Source organism: Cupressus sempervirens, chromosome 5 (assembly GCF_028749045.1).
Source record: "Cupressus sempervirens isolate cs-2001-9-10 chromosome 5, ASM2874904v1, whole genome shotgun sequence".
Taxonomy (NCBI): domain Eukaryota; kingdom Viridiplantae; phylum Streptophyta; class Pinopsida; order Cupressales; family Cupressaceae; genus Cupressus; species Cupressus sempervirens.
The window spans coordinates 244,727,070-244,744,785 of record NC_143122.1 but is presented as its reverse complement, the minus strand read 5'-3'; the positions used below and the strand labels follow the sequence as shown (position 1 = coordinate 244,744,785).

Genomic DNA, 17,716 nt, shown 5'->3' with positions numbered 1-17,716 from the left:
CTCATGGAGTCTAGTAGAGCCTTTGGCATTGGGCTACTGCAAATCATCTTGATGAATGACATCACTAAGGACATTGTATATCACTAGGTGTCCCTATTGGTTGAGAGGATGTATGAGTTCATAATGCTCCAACACAGGACATTCTACATGCCACATTATGCTATTGGATTCTTCCTCGATGTCACCCCATGCAAATACCTCACGACGTGCTAGAGATAATGTTGGAGGAATACATGACACCTATTGAACCATCTATTCTATACTGGTGACATTTGGAAACAAGTGATGCATCAACAACACAAAAGATGAAGCATCGATGGTCTTAGAATTTGACTTGGAGGACGATGTTGACTGTAGCCAAGAGGACTCTAGTGGGAGGCTTCTGGAGCGAGTGGAGGTAGTCTTTAGGTGGTTGGAAGAGATAACCAAGTGGTTAAGGAAGAGAGTAGATTCAACGTGGGTGCAAGAGAGGCCACACCCAAACCCTTGGGTGATGGTCTGACGCTAGTTTTTTTTACTAGGTTGCTTCTCTCAAACACAACCTCATTGAACCACCTACATCGATTGGTGTCACAATGCTAGCAGTCCTAGTGCCTAGATTTGGGCAACTGAGGGTCCTAATCTCTATAATACCTTCCAAAGTGGACATGACAAAGGGTCGTCCCATTGCCAAAGCTAGAGGTAGTAAAGTTGGTTGCTTAGCAAGTGGAGGTAGCTGATGTTCTTGACAAGTTGGAGTTAGTGCAACAGGTGATGCCCGATACAACTATGGAGGCAATTGAGACTTAGGCAATGGTGATAGTTGGGACCAAGATAGTTGCCATGTAGCAACAAATGGGTGAGGAGACATCATAGGATGGTATGGTGGAGATGTTGGTTATTCCTAGTATGGAGGTAGAGCAACTAATAGGGATAGAGATATTGGCTAGTGGCACTTCATCACAAGCATGGACAAAGATGAGCACTTGGCTCACCTGTTTTTAGATAACACCTATGGCACCAATTGGAACTACTACTCTCTCACCATGACAAGAAATACCCCCTTAGAAGATAATTGATCTGGAGGGAGAGTGCACTAGTTAGGTAGTTTGCGGTGATTCCTCATGATGTGGGCATTTTAGAGCCTTCAAGTGAGATGAGTGATGTAGAGGCAACATATCACAAAGATGGCCAAAGGAGCGAGGAGGATAGCGGCTACTATTTGGTCATAGGGTCACATGGTCATTGAGCAACAAGTGGAGCAACTGTTGGAGTTTGTGAGCGGGGGTTGCACTCGAGAATTACATTGATGCTTTGAGTCTTGTGGTTAGTCAACTGTTGAGATTTTTGAGAGTTGGGGTCTTCCGCAAGGTGTAAAGGAGACTTGAGTCTAGATAGTACTTAGGGGAATCGAGTAGACCTTCCATGAGGGTTACTTTGAGCGGAGGCTAATCCAACATGTGGCATAAGAGGTTGAGGCCCAACAACTAGCAGTAGTGACCACTCACAAGGAGTTGTCTACTTGACTCCAAGAGGTGGGCAAGTAGTTTTCTCAACAGAGGGTATGAGTTTGCAAAAGAGAGGGTTGCTTGGGCAGCAGAGAAGGCCGCTATGATGGCACAATTGGAGACAAACCAGCTAGGGAAGGCTATTGTGGCAGCACAATTGGAGGAGGAGTATGCAAAGCAGGTCATGTTGAGGCTCGCTCAACCAATGCCATTGAGACAACTGACAAAAAAGACAAGGAGATCTTGGAAGTTGCTTTTATGGGCAAAACAACTCTTGAAGCAATCATAATCCACTTGGGGCTAGATGTCTTACAAGATTCCTTAGGAACCTTCATGTTTGGTTGAGCTTGTCATTTGACAAATGAAATGAATAACATAATTGAATGAAAGGTGCTATTAGTGGGAATGATTGCCGAGTACTCTCAAGGTTCAAGGATGTTGTAACCTAATAGTACAGGGAAATTCATTAAAAGGGATAAATACATCAAAAAATATTTTCTGCCCTAATTGGGAATTCTTGTTTTACACGGGTGTGTCCCCATCCTCCAAATCCCCATCCCCAACCCAGTGAACATTAAGAGACATCCCTTGGCCGTCCGCACAATATGAGAAAATTGGAAACATCCCAGAACATGCCCCCAAAATAAGGGACAGCGGGAAACATGTAGGGGATGCCTAGTTGTCCCAAATACAATCAAGGATGTAGAAAACATCTCTTGTCTATTTGGGGACAGCCAGGCATCCCCTATGGAAAAGCAATTTTTTGTTATGTTTAAAAAAAAATGGTTCATTAACAATTAAAAAGGACTTCAAAAAAAAAAAGTAGCAAGATGGTGCTGGCCTGTGGTACAAAGCACATATAGATACAAGGCCCAACAAATGGGCCAACAACAACACAAAGTCAGCACGAGGGGTGCTGATAGAAAATAGAACTAAAAGAAAAAGGCAAAGAGGCCATTGCCAAAACAAAGTGGGCCAAAACTCACGCCACAAGGGAAGGTGAGTGAGAAACAACCAAAGCCTACGGACAATAGACATAACACAAGGGAAAGCCCTCAAAAGAGGGCCAAACTCACACCACAAAAGGAGAATGTGAGTTCCTTTTTTTCCTTTGGACAATTGTTCAAGTGATACAATCCTTAGGTTCCCCAACAAAGGAGACACTGGTAGGGCACTTGACAACACAACTGCTAGAGTGCTGAAGAAGCTGAGCTACGTCAGCAAAACCATAGTGCAAGGCCACAAAATAAGAGGAAACAGAAGTGCCTTCCATGCCAGAGGGTTGAGCACTAGCAAGTGACCGGTTGGAAAGCAATGTTGACAGTGGAAGGAGAGGCCCTCATAGTCCAACACTTGTATCCACGGTCGGTCTCCAACCATGAGCACCGCATCACTAGGGGGTAGCTGAGACAAGTCCAAGTCAACCAAAATACAAGCAAAAGTAGTAAGGCCCAACACTATCGTAGCATCATCAACCTTCAAGAACAGCCCAAGGGAGTTCCCAACAACCTCATAGCAAGAAGCTCACATCACTAGTAGCAGTCAATATTCTCCAGTATTAAAAAAGGATGGTTATGTGTGTCATGACAGCAATATAAAAGCAATATTACATTACAACAATATTACATGATAGCATATATAAAGACAACAATAAATATATCATGACAGTACTAAAACAACAATTACATATTGTTGATGTGAGTTCTTGTATCACTACATAACATATTAGTAATTGGATATCCGATACAGAGTATCAAACATACAATTCCTCTCTTGAAAAGTTATTGCTCATGGGATATGAGAATAACTCCAATGTTCCTTACTCTTGTGGATACTCAGTTTATCGATGTGATCCGCTGGTAATCACATAGGCGGCCTTATGCTATTCATTCGAGGATGACTTGGGTTTTTGGTGAGATGGTGATGATTTTGTATGAGTACCAGGTGATGTTGATGGTGACAGTGATGGTGGAGCATGTAGCGCCAGATAATGTTGATTGTGCGAGGAGGAGGCAATAATGGTTCTAATGACTTCTACCTTCCTAACTTTCTTAGAGTGAAATTTGACTACCCAACTACTCGCTATTCTACGCGTACTACTTCAACTACTCATTATTCTACTCCTACTCCTATGAATGGGAAGGTTAGCAAATGGACGGGGATTGAATCTAATGAAAGCTAACTAGTGGTCCCACCTTCACAGATGCAATGATTCAAAGGAAAAATAAACTAGTTTGCCACACAAGTCTTCCCAACCCGCTGCTAGGATGCTAGTGGTCTAGTAGTGATCCCTATCAAACATTCACTAACATCACCATACAATTAGCCATCTATTTCTGCTCTAACAACATGAAATGAAATCCTACTTTAATTTGAGAGATGAGAACCATGCAATACACCAAAATGATCATGTATATCCACCATGCAACTCACAACAATGAATAGAGAACCATTTTGATAGTATCTTGGCAACAATCCTCCAACATAACTCTCACAAATGTTACTCTAACTATTTTGAAGTAGAAACCATGCAATAATACCAAAGGCCCTTAATCACCATGCAAGTCACAACAATGAGAAAGAAAGCGATTTTGGCATTATCTTATGCAACAATTTTCTCTGACCCTTACAAATGAGAGCAAATGGCTTTTTATAGATGCCAAAATTACAACTGATGGTAGAGATCAAAAGCAAAACCGACGATCTAGATTGAATCCTAGAAACCCTAATTAGGGTTGCCACCCCACCGACCAATGAGAAGATGCCACTTTGTCAATGGACCAATGAAAAAAGTGTAAAAGTGGCCACCAATGAGAAGGCACCAAAATGGCGGCCAATCAAAAATAGACACTTGTACTATTCTAAAAGAAAGAGAAATTGCCACTTGGGCTTACATTAAATGATCTAATATGACTCTCCCCTTTTTTATGTTTTTTTCGCTAAGGTAATGAACCTAGCTAGCCTTTTGTTGACTTCCTCTATAGGAGGACAAGTTGTGTGCTTTATCTTGAACTCTGTCGATTTCATCACGTTGTTTGCTGCTTGTAGTGTCTTTTCATGATCTTTCTCATACTCTTTTGCAAATCCAATAAAAGCATTTAGGGAGGAAAGGGTGCCCAAATGTTTCTTCTTGATAGCAACCTTTCCTAACTCATCCAATCTCGATCCAAGCTTTGCTTCATTGATGGCCTCTTCTCTGATATCTTCAAAATCAAGTGTTGCTCTGATGTCGCTCATCATGGTTGTAATAGAAGTGTCAACACCTAGGTTGTGATGTACAACTGCCTTCTGTATCTTCTTTGCCAAGGGGAATTGTCCTTCCTTTAGTTTGTCCTTTACCTGTATCATACCAACATTGGTATCGATTATTCGCTTCATTTTTGAAAATAAAGTTGTTTTGGGCATCATATCCTCTTTGTCTTTCTTAGTGTTTGTCCCCTTAGGATTCTTGCTTGTACTAACATCCTCCATCTCGTTGCCCTATTACAGGATGGTAAAGTGGTGGACAATTAGACTAGCAGAACCAAGGGAGGCAATCTTTAGACTAGAACAAAAAAAGGAAGTCAACTTAAGGACCCCTTTGAACTCTAAATGATTAGAAGTCACCTCTACCAATATCCGGATCTTGACTCATTTGGAATTTAGGATCAGACCTTGAGAATTTCAAACCCTCTTGCAAATCATATATTTAAACACTTGGAACTGTCCACCATTTGTCCACAAAAATTTCAAACTTTTGATCTCAATAATTTCCCAAATAAAATCGCCCAATTTAGGGCAGAAATCGCAGCTCCCTCGACAAAAATCACACCCTTGGGACCTCATTGCATATGTAAAATAGCTTGCCGATAACATGTTTTGAGTCCCTTAGTGCAAATCGCACTCTAGAATCTCAAACACATGAAACAAATGCATGCAAAAGAGAAATATAGTGCAAATCGCACTCTTGAAGGGCCTTTGCATGTGACGTCTTGCTTGGAAATGGCTATCTACATGTAAATTGGACTCTTGACATACAAATGCATATTTTATTTTGGGCCTTTTTGTTTGTTTAAGTCAAACATATCTCTCCAAAAGCAAAATCGCACTCTAGAGATGCATTGACATGTTTTGCTTTTGCCTTCAAGTGCAAATTGCGCTCTCCAAGTGTCATTGCATGCTTTAAAATATGTTTTTGACTTTCATGCATTTGGGTTGGACAAGCCAAAATTGCACTCTAGAGATGCAATTGCATATTTTGGTTTTTTTCACTTCTATGCAAGAGGAAAATTGCATTCTCTAGATGCATTTGCATGTGACACATTTCAAAAAAGACATGTTATTGAGTTGCACAACTTAAACTTTCCATTTAGCACATGTCTAATTGATTATTGAGCAAATATTACTTAAAATGGGTCAAACAAAATATTTACACTATATAGTTTGCATATTGTGTAAATATTTATTTTAAAAGCAACATCTATTTAGATGTTTTAAATAAAACATTAAAGTAAATCTCAACATTAAATTATAGACTATATAGTGCACTATAGTCACTTAAGTGAACAATCAAAAAGCAATTCAACATGAAATTAAAATATAAAGTGCACTATAGTCACTTAAATGCTATGTTCCCCTGAGTTTCTGGGACGGGGATGACGGGGTACAGTAGGACGGGTTTTCGGGACGACAAATTTTTTTGGTGATTTTGAGGACAAGGGGGGACAGCTATATATATAGGGAAATTTTAAAATGTACCCTGAAATTTGCAAATATACATGTCATTCATATGAAACAAAGCAAAAAATTTGTACAAGCTTAAACATTATAGAACCTTAAAATACACAATTGGAATGCCATCTAGGAAATATAACCGATTTCAGTACTTAATTGTCAATATGCATATCGATATGTGAACAAAAATGTTTAAATATAAGTTTAGCAGTGAACAATATCATAAAAATTTGGAACTCTAAATATGCCCAAAGGCTAGGGGGCTGCCATAAAGTTTCCTCATCATGTTCAAGTTCAACATAGAAAACAAAATATAGTAAAATGAAGCAAACTATTGCTCAAGCTCTTGGAAGCAAAAAAATCACCTCCTCTTCTTGCAAAATGAAAACCCCAGCCAGCTGCAACACACTCCAACTTCATAGGCAAAATGAAACAAATGACAAAACAACTATAATGTGGTCTTTTTTGACCTTTTAGGGCATTTGGAGGGGTAGAAGTCACTAGATGACCAAGTAGCGACAAACAAAGTAAAGTTTTTTTTAAGCTTCACAAAAAAGGGGACGGCCAGCCGTCCTTGGTATAGTTAGGGGACTTTTGGACATCCCCTTTCCATGTTGGGGGCGGCTAGTTGTCCCCAAGTACCAGGGACGTCCCCTACATTTTTTTCCTAATTGGGGACGGCAAGGGGATGTCCCATACCTGTCCACCCATTCTGGGGATGCGTCCTCGAAGTACATAGCTTAAATTATTAGAATAATCTTTATGTTTCTTTTTAATGCTCACTATTACATCTTATTGTATCTCTCTAAATATTAGAATGTTTCTAATATTTAGGTGTAGTCTAGAATAGAATGTTTCTATTCTATTTGAGTCTCCTCTTTGTATATATAGATCTTTTGATCTCTGATTAATCAATCAAGTATTCTACCATTTATGTTTGTAACATGGTATTAGAGCTAATACTTAAAATTTTTTTTGAAATTATTTGTTTAAATTTTCTCAGAATTTTTTCAGTCGATTTTCTCAAAAACCCGCCTAGGGTTTTCTGCTTGAATAAATTCGAAATCTGGAGCTAGGGTTATGTCCTCTCCAATTCATGATTTTTTCTTGCAACTCACGTTTGGAAAACCGTGGCTGGTTTTTTAAGAAATCATAGATTTCCGTGGCGACAAATCACGGTTTTTTGTATCAGGTTTAGGAGATCCAGGGCCTACCCTCATGACTGGGTGACATTTACCTTTGCAAACTGCGTTTGCATTGCAAATTGCGACTTCTAAAATTGTAGGTTCTTGCTCGTGACTGGTCCGAATTTGTCCTCAGCAAATCGTTGTCATTTTGGAATTTTTTCCTGTTGCTTGCGTTTTGGATCTGTGCAACTCACATTTGCAATTCAGGTCATTTTTTTCCTTACCGTGTGATTTGAATCCAAAAATGAAAGGCTCTGAGTTTTACAACAAAAAAACCCTTGCTCCAGCCACGTCTATCCTTATTTGGAAGGACCTCACTATTTTCCAGCACCATCTCAGTTTGTCATCGTGCTCTGGGAAGCAGATCAGACATTTTTTTCAAGAAAACCGCCATTTTTTTCTGCAACTTTTTTCCATCAATGGCTGCTGACTAGGGTTTTGTTCGAAAAACCTAACTTTTTGGCTTGGAAAATTTTTTTGATCACATATTCTCGGTGGGTTTTTCGAGATCTCAAATGGGTGTTCATCAAATTTTTGTGGGTGCCTCGATTTTTGTGCCTCAATTTTTGAGCCAGCGGACATAGATTTCGACAACATATTATTTTTGGGTTTTTTGAGCTCTCATCTGGGTACAACGATTTTTCTGAGTCTTTCATTTTTTCACCTTGAAGTTTGTGCCATTTGAGATATTCACATATTATGAGCATCTGTATCAGTAGCATCAGAAGTCAGACTCAATTAAAAAGCAAGCCAATGCTGGCCAACATTCAGAGCAGAAAGAATCTATCTGCCATGCCTTTATGGCTAGTATACCTGTAGATCATGTGAAATCGTCTACCTGGTACATAGATTCCGGTGCCTCTCGACATTTCACTTACAAGCGTGATTGGTTTGTTGAATTCACTCCCTATTTTGACTCAGTAATCTTTGGAGGTGGTGAAGAATACAATATTGTCGGCAAGGCAATGTTTAGATTTAGTCCGGAGGAAGAAGACTCATGTTCCTCAATGTATGTTATGTTGTTGGCATGAAACATAATCTTCTGTCTGTTAGTCAGATTATAAAGCACTCCCCTCAGTTGGATGTCGTTTTCAGTGGAAACAAGTGTTCGATTTTTTATCATGCTTCTCGCACTACACTTGCTGTTAGTCTTGAGGATCATGGTATTTATAGGCTTGTAGATTTAGGCGATTCCCTTGAGTGTGCCTTCATTGCCAAATCATCCGCTCTCAGCAGCCTCTGGCATCATCGATACGGTCACTTGAACATTCAATATCTAGCACAACTTGCTCGAGATAATTTAGTCCATGGCCTACCTGATATCTAGACCCAGAACCATCGCGTTTGCGGAGCTTGCCAGACAGGGAAACAACATAGGACACCATTTAAGGATGGTGAATTATGGTAGGCATCTAAAGTACTCCAGCTGGTCCATGCTGATGTATGTGGTCCTATGAATACTCCTATTACTGGGAACAGGTACTTCTTACTCTTTGTGGATGATTTCAATTGCAAAATGTGGTTATATTTTCTTAAGCAAAAATCAAATGCTTTTCCTGTATTTCAGCACTTTAAAGCCCTAGTAGAAAAAAAGTCTGGTTCCCCCATCCGTACTCTTAGGACTGATAATGGGGGTGAATTCTGTTCTTTTGCTTTCTTTTCTTTTTGTACTACTCATGGCATTAGACGTCAGTTCACCACACCTCACACCCCTCAGCAAAATGATGTTGTAGAGCATTGAAACCATACCATCACAGAAATGGCTAGGGCTATGCTAGAACATAGAAATGTTCCCAAAAAATATTGGGCAGAAGCAGTATCCACAACTATCTACCTTCTTAACCGGTCACCCACCCTTGCAGTTAACCATAAAACACCTGAGGAAGCCTGGTTTGGTCACAAACCTAAGATCAACCATTTGAAAGTTTTTGGCTCTCTAGCATATGTATGGATTCCTGATGCCAAATGCACTAAGTTGGATTCCAAAAGCTAGAAACTCATGTTTACAGGATACAGTCACACACATAAGGCCTATAGATTGATTGATGTAAATACTGATTGTTTAATCTTTAGTCGTGATGTTGTGTTTGATGAGGAACTCAGACCATTTCAGCTCTCTGCTTCCCCACCGTATTCTGAGATTTAGTCGTCAGCAATCTTTGACTTGGGTCCTATTTTATATGAGTCATTTGATGCTACTGATACACATCTCAGCCACCACCAGATACTAAAACTCCTGCTCCTGCTCCTCATCCAGCTATTCCGATAGCATTTGATATTGGCTTCTCAACTCTTTGGCCAAAATGGTGGGCTCAAACATTTAGTGATCTTCATCCTGATGAACTCATTGAGGGTAGAACCTCCAGAAATAAGAGCATTCAGCACAACACAATTAATGTTTCTCTTATGGCCAACATCCATAGTATCCTTGAGCCCCAGACATATGCAGAGGCCAAAGGAATTCTAGAATGGGAACATGCAATAGAAGTTGAGCTTCAGAGTCTTCAAAAGAATCACACTTGGATTTTTTCAGATCTCTCTTTTGGGAAGAAACCCATTAGATGTAAATGGGTCTATATGTGAGGCCTCGCCCCGACCCTTCGTAGCCTTAGTTGTTACTTTATCATTTTGATACTCACGACTCAAGATGTCGAGACATTATTAGATGCTTGAACATATTATATTATTTTATGTTGTGTGATGTTACTTTCAGATATTTGACGTTCGTCATTTAAGGTTTTATGTATATGTATGTTGATGAAATAAGTAAATGCAAAAGTAACATCTTGATTTTTGGAATTTTTACGATTAAGGATATAAGTAGGATGAAAGAAACCCTGATTGATGTATGTTTCAATTTATGTGAATTTCTGATACGTATATACATATGTACATGTGATTTTCGGGACTACTGATGTGTGCAATGAGTGTGCAGATATTTTAGCTGAAAAAACCGACGAAGGAACATAATTGATCTCTATGTGCTCATTGTGGAAACCTTGTTGTTCGTAATCAAATTTATTGTGAGATGTATGTATGTATCTTTCTGTGATCAGTAAATGTTAATGTTCATAAACTGTGTTCTTATAGTGTCACTTGACACTCGTGAATTGTGTATGTTCTTCAGTGTGCTTATTAGGGTTAGCTATGTAACCTTTGGACCTAAGTCGGATTAAGTTAGTGTCTTTTTGCTAATTTGGTTCTTAATCGAGTTTAGTCATCCCTAATCCGGATTAGTGCTTAATCTGCATTGTTAGAGTTGTTAGATGGTCCTATTTAATTCTTAGCTTTCGTTTGGCTCTAAACCTATTCCTAAGGCTTTAAAACATGAAATATTTATACCTAAGGGGTATGGGTATGGGTTGGGGGTCTTTTCCAACCCCTAAGCCCCTTTTGTTGACTTTTGAGATCACTCAAAAAGTCTCTTTTTGCCTTTGTGCGAAAATTGACTATGGCTACCATGAGTTGCCTCACCTCACCTCCACTTAGTGATTAACCATAGTGTGGGTTGAGTTAGGAGCTTCTAGATTTGTAGGTGGGTGGGGAGAAGTTATTGTTTTTGTTGGTGGTTGAGTTTGAGGCTTATTTAGAGGCCCTTCTTGGAGTAGTTGAGTTTGTTACCCAATCTCTACATTTAGAGAGGAGTCTTGGAAGATTGAAGCAAGGAAGAGAAAAACTCTACTCAAACTTGTTCATTTGCCATTACCTCTTTGTGCAGGTAGGAATTCTCATCTCCCTTGTTCAGATTTCCATGTTTGTTTCATGCTTATGCTACCTTGTTGTTGTTTGAATGTTTGTATGTTTGTGGGTATGTTGGGAAGATTTGAAAACCATGTTTTTGAATGTTTTCTTTTCATGTTTCTGTTTGAATTTCAAAGTTTTCTTGTATGGGTGTTCTGGCATTACTCACCCTTGGAGAGGGCAGAAGTGGCCAATTTTGGGAAAGGTCCTTTTAGTTGGACTCCAACAGTGTAGAGTTTCTTCTCAGGACGAGAAAAGGGAGAGAGGGTAGGGTGTTATGGGCCCCTACCTGTTAGCACAAACCAGGTATGAGTTTTGGCATGTAAAAATGGAAGAACGGAAGTTCTTGATTTATAGCCCCGATTGGGCACCTGGTTTGGTGGTGTCTGACGTCTCTTGTTGGAAAAATCCACCTTTCCCTAGTTTTGATTCATTGTGAATCCTATTGTGAAAACCTTGTATGAATATGCATGTTTGAATTGTTTCTTGGTCATGCTTGTTGTCACCTGATCAGATTTTGTTTCTCTCCATGATCTTAGCAATGTATTGCAGAAAATGATATGAACCCCTTGATGAGGGACATGAAGGAAATTATTTGATTGTTGAAAATTCGGGATTGAAATCCTATGAAAATTGTATTTATCACTTTGTTGTAATAGCAACGACACTAGGTTTTCTTCCTGGTTCTTTCCCGGCTGAGCCTTTGAATCAGGTTTGCCAATAAAATGGTGATTGAGTATTAAAAAAAATAAAAAATAAAAAAATAAAATAAAAAATAAAAAATTGTTGTGTTTTTGCCCACGTATTTTTTGCACGACACTATAAGGTCAAGTACCATGCAGATGGTACCTTGGACAAATACAAAGCTAGACTTGTTGCTCGAGGATTCACCTAGCACGAAGGCGTTGACTATGAGGAAACCTTTTCCTTGACAGCCAAGATGAGCACTATTCACCTGCTTCTTGCCATTGCAACTCAGTATGGTTGGAAAGTTCATCAGATGGATGTGAAGAGTGCTTTTCTCAATGGTGAATTACAAGAAGAAGTCTACATGACGCAACCCCCAGGTTTCAAGGTTGTCGGTTCAAAACCAAAATTATGTAGACTCTAGAAGGCCCTCTATGGTCTTAAACAGGTCCCTTGGGCTTGGTACATAAAGATTGATCAATACTTGGTTGCTCAGGGATTTCAGCATAGCCCGTTAGCTAGTAATCTATATATTAAACACTCTGGAAATGATATTCTTTTTCTTGTTGTCTATGTGGATGATTTGATCATTGTTGGAAGTTCAAAACATTTGATTTCAAAAATCAAATAGGATCTATGTAGAAATTTTGATATGACAGATCTCAGATTGCTTCATTATTGTTTAGGCATTGAGGTTTGGAAAACTGACAACAGTATTTTTTTGTCTCAATCCAAGTATGCCAAAAATTTGCTTGACAAGTTTTGAATGCAGGATTGCAAACCTACCTCCACTCCTATGGAGACTAGTATGAAATTGTTTGCACAATCTGATTCTCCTCTTGTAGATGAAACACTCCTTAGGCAACTAGTAGGTAGTCTCATCTATCTTACTACTACTAGACTTGATCTCAGTTTTGTAGTTAGCTACATCTCACGGTTCATGATGAACCCCAAGACTGATTATTGGATTGCAGCGAAACGTGTGTTGCACTATGTACATGGTAATTTAGATTATGGTCTTCTTTACACAAGTAGTGCTACTCCTCAGCTTAGTGGATTCACCGATTCCAATTGAGTTGGCTCAGTTGATGATAGGAAATCTACCTCTAGCTATGTGTTTAGTATCGGATCTACAGCAGTTACCTGGACCAGTAAGAAGCAACAAGCATGGACACTCTCCTCTACATAAGCAGAATATCGAGGAGCTGTCAAGGCAGCTTGTGAAGCAATTTGGCTCCATCAGATGCTTGCAGATATGCATATTCCTCAAGTCGGTTTGACTTTTTTATTTTCAAACAATCAGGGAGTCCTCAAACTTGCCAAGAACTTAGTGTTTTATGAACGAACCAAGCACATAGAGCTTCATTACCATTACATCCGACAATTAGTAGAAGATGGATCTATCAGTAATTTTATGTCCCTACCTCATAGCAACTAGCAAATATTTTCACAAAACCCCTTGGCTCTGACAAGTTTGTTAAATTCAGGGGATCTATTGGTGTAGTACATAGATTGAGCATTAAGGGGGGGTATTAGAATAATCTTTATGTTTCATTTTAATGCTCACTATTGTATCTTTGTAAATATTATAATGTTTCTAATATTTAGGTGTAGTCTAGAATAGAATGTTTCTATTCTATTTGACACTCCTCTTTGTATATATAGATCTTTTGATCTTTGATTAATCAGTCAAGTATTCTGCCATTTACGTTTGTAACATAAATCACTTAAGTGATAATGTAACTTAAAAATATAACATAAAGTTATCTTAAGTTATATTTTTCAAAAAGTGCAACTCAACACTAACATATAACATCAATATTTTAAATATGCAATTGAGCTTGGAGTCCACACTTTGGGCACTTAAACAGTCATAACTTTAGACTAATAAGTTTGATTAAGCCCTAAGAGATACTGAATTGAAGGGAAAACCAAAAGCAAGAGATTGAAGGAAACAAAAAGACTAAAACAAACAAGACAAACATTCAAAAATGCCAATAAGGACTTTGAAGGCTTCAAAAATCAAGCACAGGCTAATAAAGTGAAAAAATGAAAAGAACTTGACAAAAGCCTTCAGTAAAAGGATTTGTTATGAGAATTGATAGTAATTGTTTGATCAATTCTCACCAATAAAATAATGAACTTTCTCAAAGAAATGTGAAACTTAATAGGAAAAGTTTTGTACTATTACCTCCATTATGTGGTGACAAAATGCAAGACAACATGATAGATGACAATATAAAGAGATATGTCTGCCACACATGTCAATGATGGAATGGTTTTGAGTTGAATCTCATTATAAAGAGGAGGGATGATAACTGCAAGTTTAAAAGTAGGCCATACTCTCATATGTTCATTGTTTGCTACCAGAGTACTATATTCCTCTTTTCATCTTTTTTGTTTCCCGTGTGGCTCTTGTGTTGGCAGTTGAGTACATGGGAAGGAGGGGTGTCTTACAAAACCATCTTCTACAGGGAACAAATTTCTGATCATGGGTTCAAGAAGTTTTTTTAACTACTTGGGTCGAGCAAAATGTAATTAGATAAAATACTAAAATCTATATTGGGAAATGATGACATTGAAGACAATGGATGCTATACAAGTGAATTCAAAGTGCTATATTTCTTTCTTCATTCTTACTTGTTTCCTGTGTGACTCTTGTGGCTGGCAGTTTGAGTGTTTCTTGTTGCAGGAAAGGGTTTCTTACAGGACCATCATATAGGGGGCAAGTCTGTGATCATGGATTAAAGGAGAGTTTTAACCATTTGAGTGCAAGAAACTTTTTAATGAAATCTATATAGGGCAATGATGGCATTGAAGACAATGGATGCTGCAAAAATTTGAATCCACTGTAGAAGACTCTAAATATAAACTGATGGCAGCAGTTCAATCGGCAGATGTGAAGGATAGCCTAGTGGAAATTTTAGTGGGCCTTCAAATATCGAGTTGCAGGAGGGATCACAATCCGTGGTAAAAGAAACGTTTCCCCATCAATGTATGCTCTGGCTAGCAGTGGTGAGAAGATCTAGGATGGGAAATAGTGCAATTAATGAAGAAATGTTGGATTTAATTCAAAATGCGGACACCCTAACTGAATTTTACCAAGATTTGCCTGTGGTTTTTAACAATTTGGTGGTTTTACACCACAAAGGTCTGCTTGAAGTTACAACTGATCCCACACTGCCATATTGAACAAACAGCAGGTGCACTTAGTCATGAGAACCAAGGAAATTAGAAGGAATTTGATGGGTTGGAGGTGATGAAGATGCTGGCAGTGACCATGGTTCAATCTGTGGAGGTCTCAAGCAAAGGAGCTTATAATTGGACATATGACACATGGAAAATGGTTCCAAGTGGATCTGGTGCAACCTGGAAGGATCTTTCTCAGCTTCTTTGAAAGGATGTTTTTAAGGGCTAGTGCTTTCTGTGCAGCATTTATTGCTGGCTTCAACAACACTTTGGTAGTTCTGGCATCCTTTAATGTAGTAAGTTTATGATTTTGTTAGTGATATCTTATGTATTTTGACTGTCACAGTATACCTTCTACACCAATAAAAGGGTTGTTTATGCAGGTATTTAAAATCTTTATTTTAGTGTAGTGGTTGTAGTAGATGGGCAGGGACCGCATGATAGAACCCCAAAATAATTATCTTAAAAACAGAAAGAATGCAGGTTCTTTGCTATGCTTCAAGGATGGCGACGGGGGGATGGCAGGGGACATGTTTGGAGACAGCAGTCCAAGAGCCATTTTCTGAGGACAACATAGCACAGTGATATGTGTGTGTTGGGTGGGGGGGTATGTAGTTTTCAAAATAAATTTAATGTTTTATATAGAGGGATATGTCAATAATTGATAATCAATACCAATATGTAAATAAATTATAAGAGTCAGTAGTTTAACAACATAATAAATTTCAAAAAAACAGGATAAGAGCAATCTCAAACATCAAAAATACCATGGTCTATCAACATCCAAAAGTCTCAAAGATCAAAATACAGTAGCCTATGAAATCTAGCCTCATTTGGACTATCAATATCCAAAGAGTCAGAACCATCTGAGTCCCTACCCCCCTCTGCCTGAATTGGATCATCCAGTGGTAGCCTAACTATTCCTGGTTACACCTCCTACGAATGTGCCTAACATCTTCAGGATCAGCATCCTATCAGACTACAAGGATCTGTCCATACTCAGTAGTTTGTCAGCCCTAAAGTCTCAAGCACTGGAAACACAACTAATTTCTCAACTCATTTTGAAGTAAGTCCATTTCTCTTAGTAGAGTAGATGAAGAAATTGGTGGACCAATTATTTTTTCCCTCTGAAAATAGATGTATTATAACCTTGTGTTAAGCATTGTTATTGTGGCTTTAAGGATAAATTAGGGCTTTCAACATAAAGTCTGATCCAAATGAAGTTTTTAGTACATACTATATTAGCTGATCACTTTAACCTTTTTGTGCAAGCATGGAAGGTTCATCTGGATATCTGCTATCACATTGAGTGATAAGGGAAAGCTTCATTAACAGGAGAATGCAGTTTTACTGTTGATAATTGTTGTTTTGCCTCAATTCAGAAGTTAGAACTAGTAAATATTATTACATTCCAATTCTGCAAATTTTGATAATTGATAATAATTGTGCAGGCAGCAAAACGTTTTATTGAAGAAGCTCTTGAACACAGTCAGGGATTCTTGATCGGAAATGGACCTCAAGGACCTTTCAACCACCTCTTTAAGCTCTCTTCCCAACAAACCTTCCCTGTGAAAAGCATGTTCAAGCCAAATGATCTTCTTCTGTATGCAGTCACAGATTCAGGAATGAATAAGAAATGGGGCCGTTCTATCTCAGAGACTGTCAGAGCTGCTATTGAAGGGGGAGCAACAATAGTGCAGCTGAGGTCTGTTAAATAACAACATTGTAAAATCTTTTATCAATGTTTTTAAGATAGAATAAACCAAATAAATTAAGGCTTACACAAGTGATTTGCAGAGAGAAAGAAGCTGAGACCAAAGAAATCATCAATGCAGCTGAGGAGTGTCTGAAAGTTTCATGGTCATACGGAGTACCTCTTTTGATAAATGATCGTATAGATGTGGCACTTGTGTGCAATGCAGATGGTGTACACCTTGGGCAGTCAGATATGCCAGTGAAAGCAGCACGAGCTCTTCTTGGACCCAATAAAATCATTGGAGCATCATGCAAAACTCCAGAGCAAGCTCAAAAAGCTTGGGAAGAGGGTGCAGACTATATTGGGGCTGGTGGTGTTTATCCAACCAATACAAAGAAAAATAACCAAACTATTGGTCTGAATGGTCTCCAAAGAGTCTGTGAGAGCAGTCTGTTGCCAGTAGTTGCAATTGGAGGCATCAATGCTGAGAACGCACATGAAGTCATGGAAATGGATCTGCCTAAGCTGATGGGCATAGCCGTTGTTTCATGTTTATTTAACAAAGAAAACATATATGAGGAAACCCACAAGTTGCGTTCTGTGTTAGCAAAATATGGTGAGATCGAAAACTGATTGATTAATAATACATTCTTATATTTCAACCTGATTAGAATGATTGTAGAGTTGATGATATCTTCAATAAAAAGTGTTTCTTGCTTACAAATTGGCTTCCAGTTAATTAGGAATTTCTTTTTCATGTGCATATAGAATTTTAAAAAAAAATTATGCATGTTACACAGAGTTGACATATATGTGGTTGAAGAAATCATAAACTCTTGTTCAAAACTGCAAGAACCATGTGCACGTGGATTGACTATATGGTTAAAACAGTTGATACAGAAAAATCTATGCTATTGCAATGGAGTCACTTTCAAATAAAGCATGAGTAACTGCGGAAGGCCTGAGCCTTGATAACTCAATAAAAGCCATTATTTGGAAATGTTGGAAACTAAATT

At 38.5% G+C, this 17,716-nt stretch overlaps 1 protein-coding gene across 2 annotated transcripts in view; it reads left to right on the top strand.

Moving 5' to 3' along the window:
• Positions 1 to 17,424, top strand: part of TH1 (thiamine biosynthesis protein) — a 138,848-nt gene extending 121,424 nt beyond the window's left edge. For both annotated transcript variants that reach the window (XM_089829482.1, XM_089829481.1), the window contains exons 9-10: positions 16,456 to 16,709; positions 16,802 to 17,424. In XM_089829482.1, the coding sequence (XP_089685608.1) occupies positions 16,456 to 16,709; positions 16,802 to 17,333 (786 nt within the window). In that variant the 3' untranslated portion in view covers positions 17,334 to 17,424. The remainder of the gene's footprint in view (positions 1 to 16,455; positions 16,710 to 16,801) is intronic.
• Positions 17,425 to 17,716: the final 292 nt, after the last annotated feature.